Here is a 1,314-nt window from a genome sequence, read left to right as displayed (position 1 = left end):
CGGCTCCAGCCAAGGCACAGCCGCATCGCCCGGACGGCGGCTGCTGCGGCATCTTCCCGGAGCCACCGGCAGCAGTGGGACGGCATTTTTAGCCGGTGAGGCCCACGCTGGCTGCGGGGTTTCATGGCACATATCCCCACCCCGCTCCGGACGAGCCACTCGCCAAGTCCCTCTTGTGAAACCACCCTCCAGGCTCTGCTGCCTTGGTTTCACCGTGCCGCAGGTGCCGGCACCCTCCTGCCTGTCGATCCCCAAAATACCCGGGGGGTAGAACGTTTCCCTCCTGCGCTGCAGGAGTTCGCATATGCCAAGCACGGATCCAGCCGTGGCGTGAGGACAGGGCTGACTAATCCGAACTCCTCCTGCTCCCCGGAGCCAAGCGCGGCGGTGACAGATGGGTGCTGGGAGCGACGGGGGGTGGCAGTGGGGAACAACCCGAATGGGAGCAGTGCCGGAACGCCTGGCCCTCGTCTGGATGGATTCTGTTATGGACCAGAGCGGGGGGATGCTGCTCCCCCAGGTTGGCGGGCAGGACCTCCAGCTCCCACGGGCTGCCTGGGAATGGGTAAGAGGGGGTTTGGAGGAACAGTTTAATCCCTGGTTTAATTCCCATCTTTGGTAAGGGCACCAGGGGTCAGAGGAAGCTCTCTCCCTGCCCTGCTAGGTGGGCAGCACTGCTCCGACTCCGAGCAGGAACATCGCTGCTTTGCATTCCTCCTGCTCTGGCAAACCAGGAGCCGGAGGAACTTGTCCAGCCTCTGCCGGGACAGAGCCCCCCGGAGCGTGGGGACCAGGACACACAGGAGAGAACTCTGCCCCATCCACCTACAGCCGGCTCTTCTACACAGCACCCATGGGAGACGTGCCCCCTTGCCAGGGGATGGACAGCTTGGGGTGCAGCACCCTGCCTTTCCAGCCTGGGAGCGCACCCATCTCCCAGGGCACCTCACCCGTGGGTCACCCACTGGTGTATCCCCCCCTCTCCGCCCCCTGAGCCACAGGGGCTGCACCGGATGTGCCTTTCAGAGTATTATCCTGCTCTTCTGGCAATGGCTCCCAACGGAGCACCCATGGGGCGATGGGGCAGCTGGGACCGGCAGCTCCGGCGAGGCCGACTCACCTTGGCGTGGTAGGTGATGGCGCTCTTGGCCACCGCGCACTGTTTCTCTACCAGGAAGCAGAACCGTCTCCTCTCTTCCGTGAGAGCTGTCTTATAGCCGTCGGAGACGTAGTTTTCCAGCTCGCCTTGCTTGTTGCTGATGGCTTCGATGTACTAGAAGGGAAAGAAGAGCAGAGAGGTGGCTGCCTTCGCCT

At 63.4% G+C, this 1,314-nt stretch overlaps 1 protein-coding gene across 1 annotated transcript in view; it reads right to left on the bottom strand.

Moving 5' to 3' along the window:
- BAIAP2 (BAI1-associated protein 2) overlaps window positions 1-1,275 on the bottom strand; it is a gene marked incomplete at its 5' end in the record, with an annotated part of 6,117 nt that extends 4,842 nt beyond the window's left edge. The window contains one exon of the mRNA XM_010154992.1: window positions 1,121-1,275. Coding sequence (XP_010153294.1) covers window positions 1,121-1,275 — 155 coding nt within the window. The remainder of the gene's footprint in view (window positions 1-1,120) is intronic.
- Between the last annotated feature and the right edge of the window lie 39 nt (window positions 1,276-1,314).

This window comes from Eurypyga helias, unplaced genomic scaffold, assembly GCF_000690775.1.
Source record: "Eurypyga helias isolate BGI_N326 unplaced genomic scaffold, ASM69077v1 scaffold30487, whole genome shotgun sequence".
NCBI classification, from domain to species: domain Eukaryota; kingdom Metazoa; phylum Chordata; class Aves; order Eurypygiformes; family Eurypygidae; genus Eurypyga; species Eurypyga helias.
The sequence above is the reverse complement of the archived record's forward strand: the minus strand, read 5'-3'. Positions and strand labels throughout refer to the sequence as shown.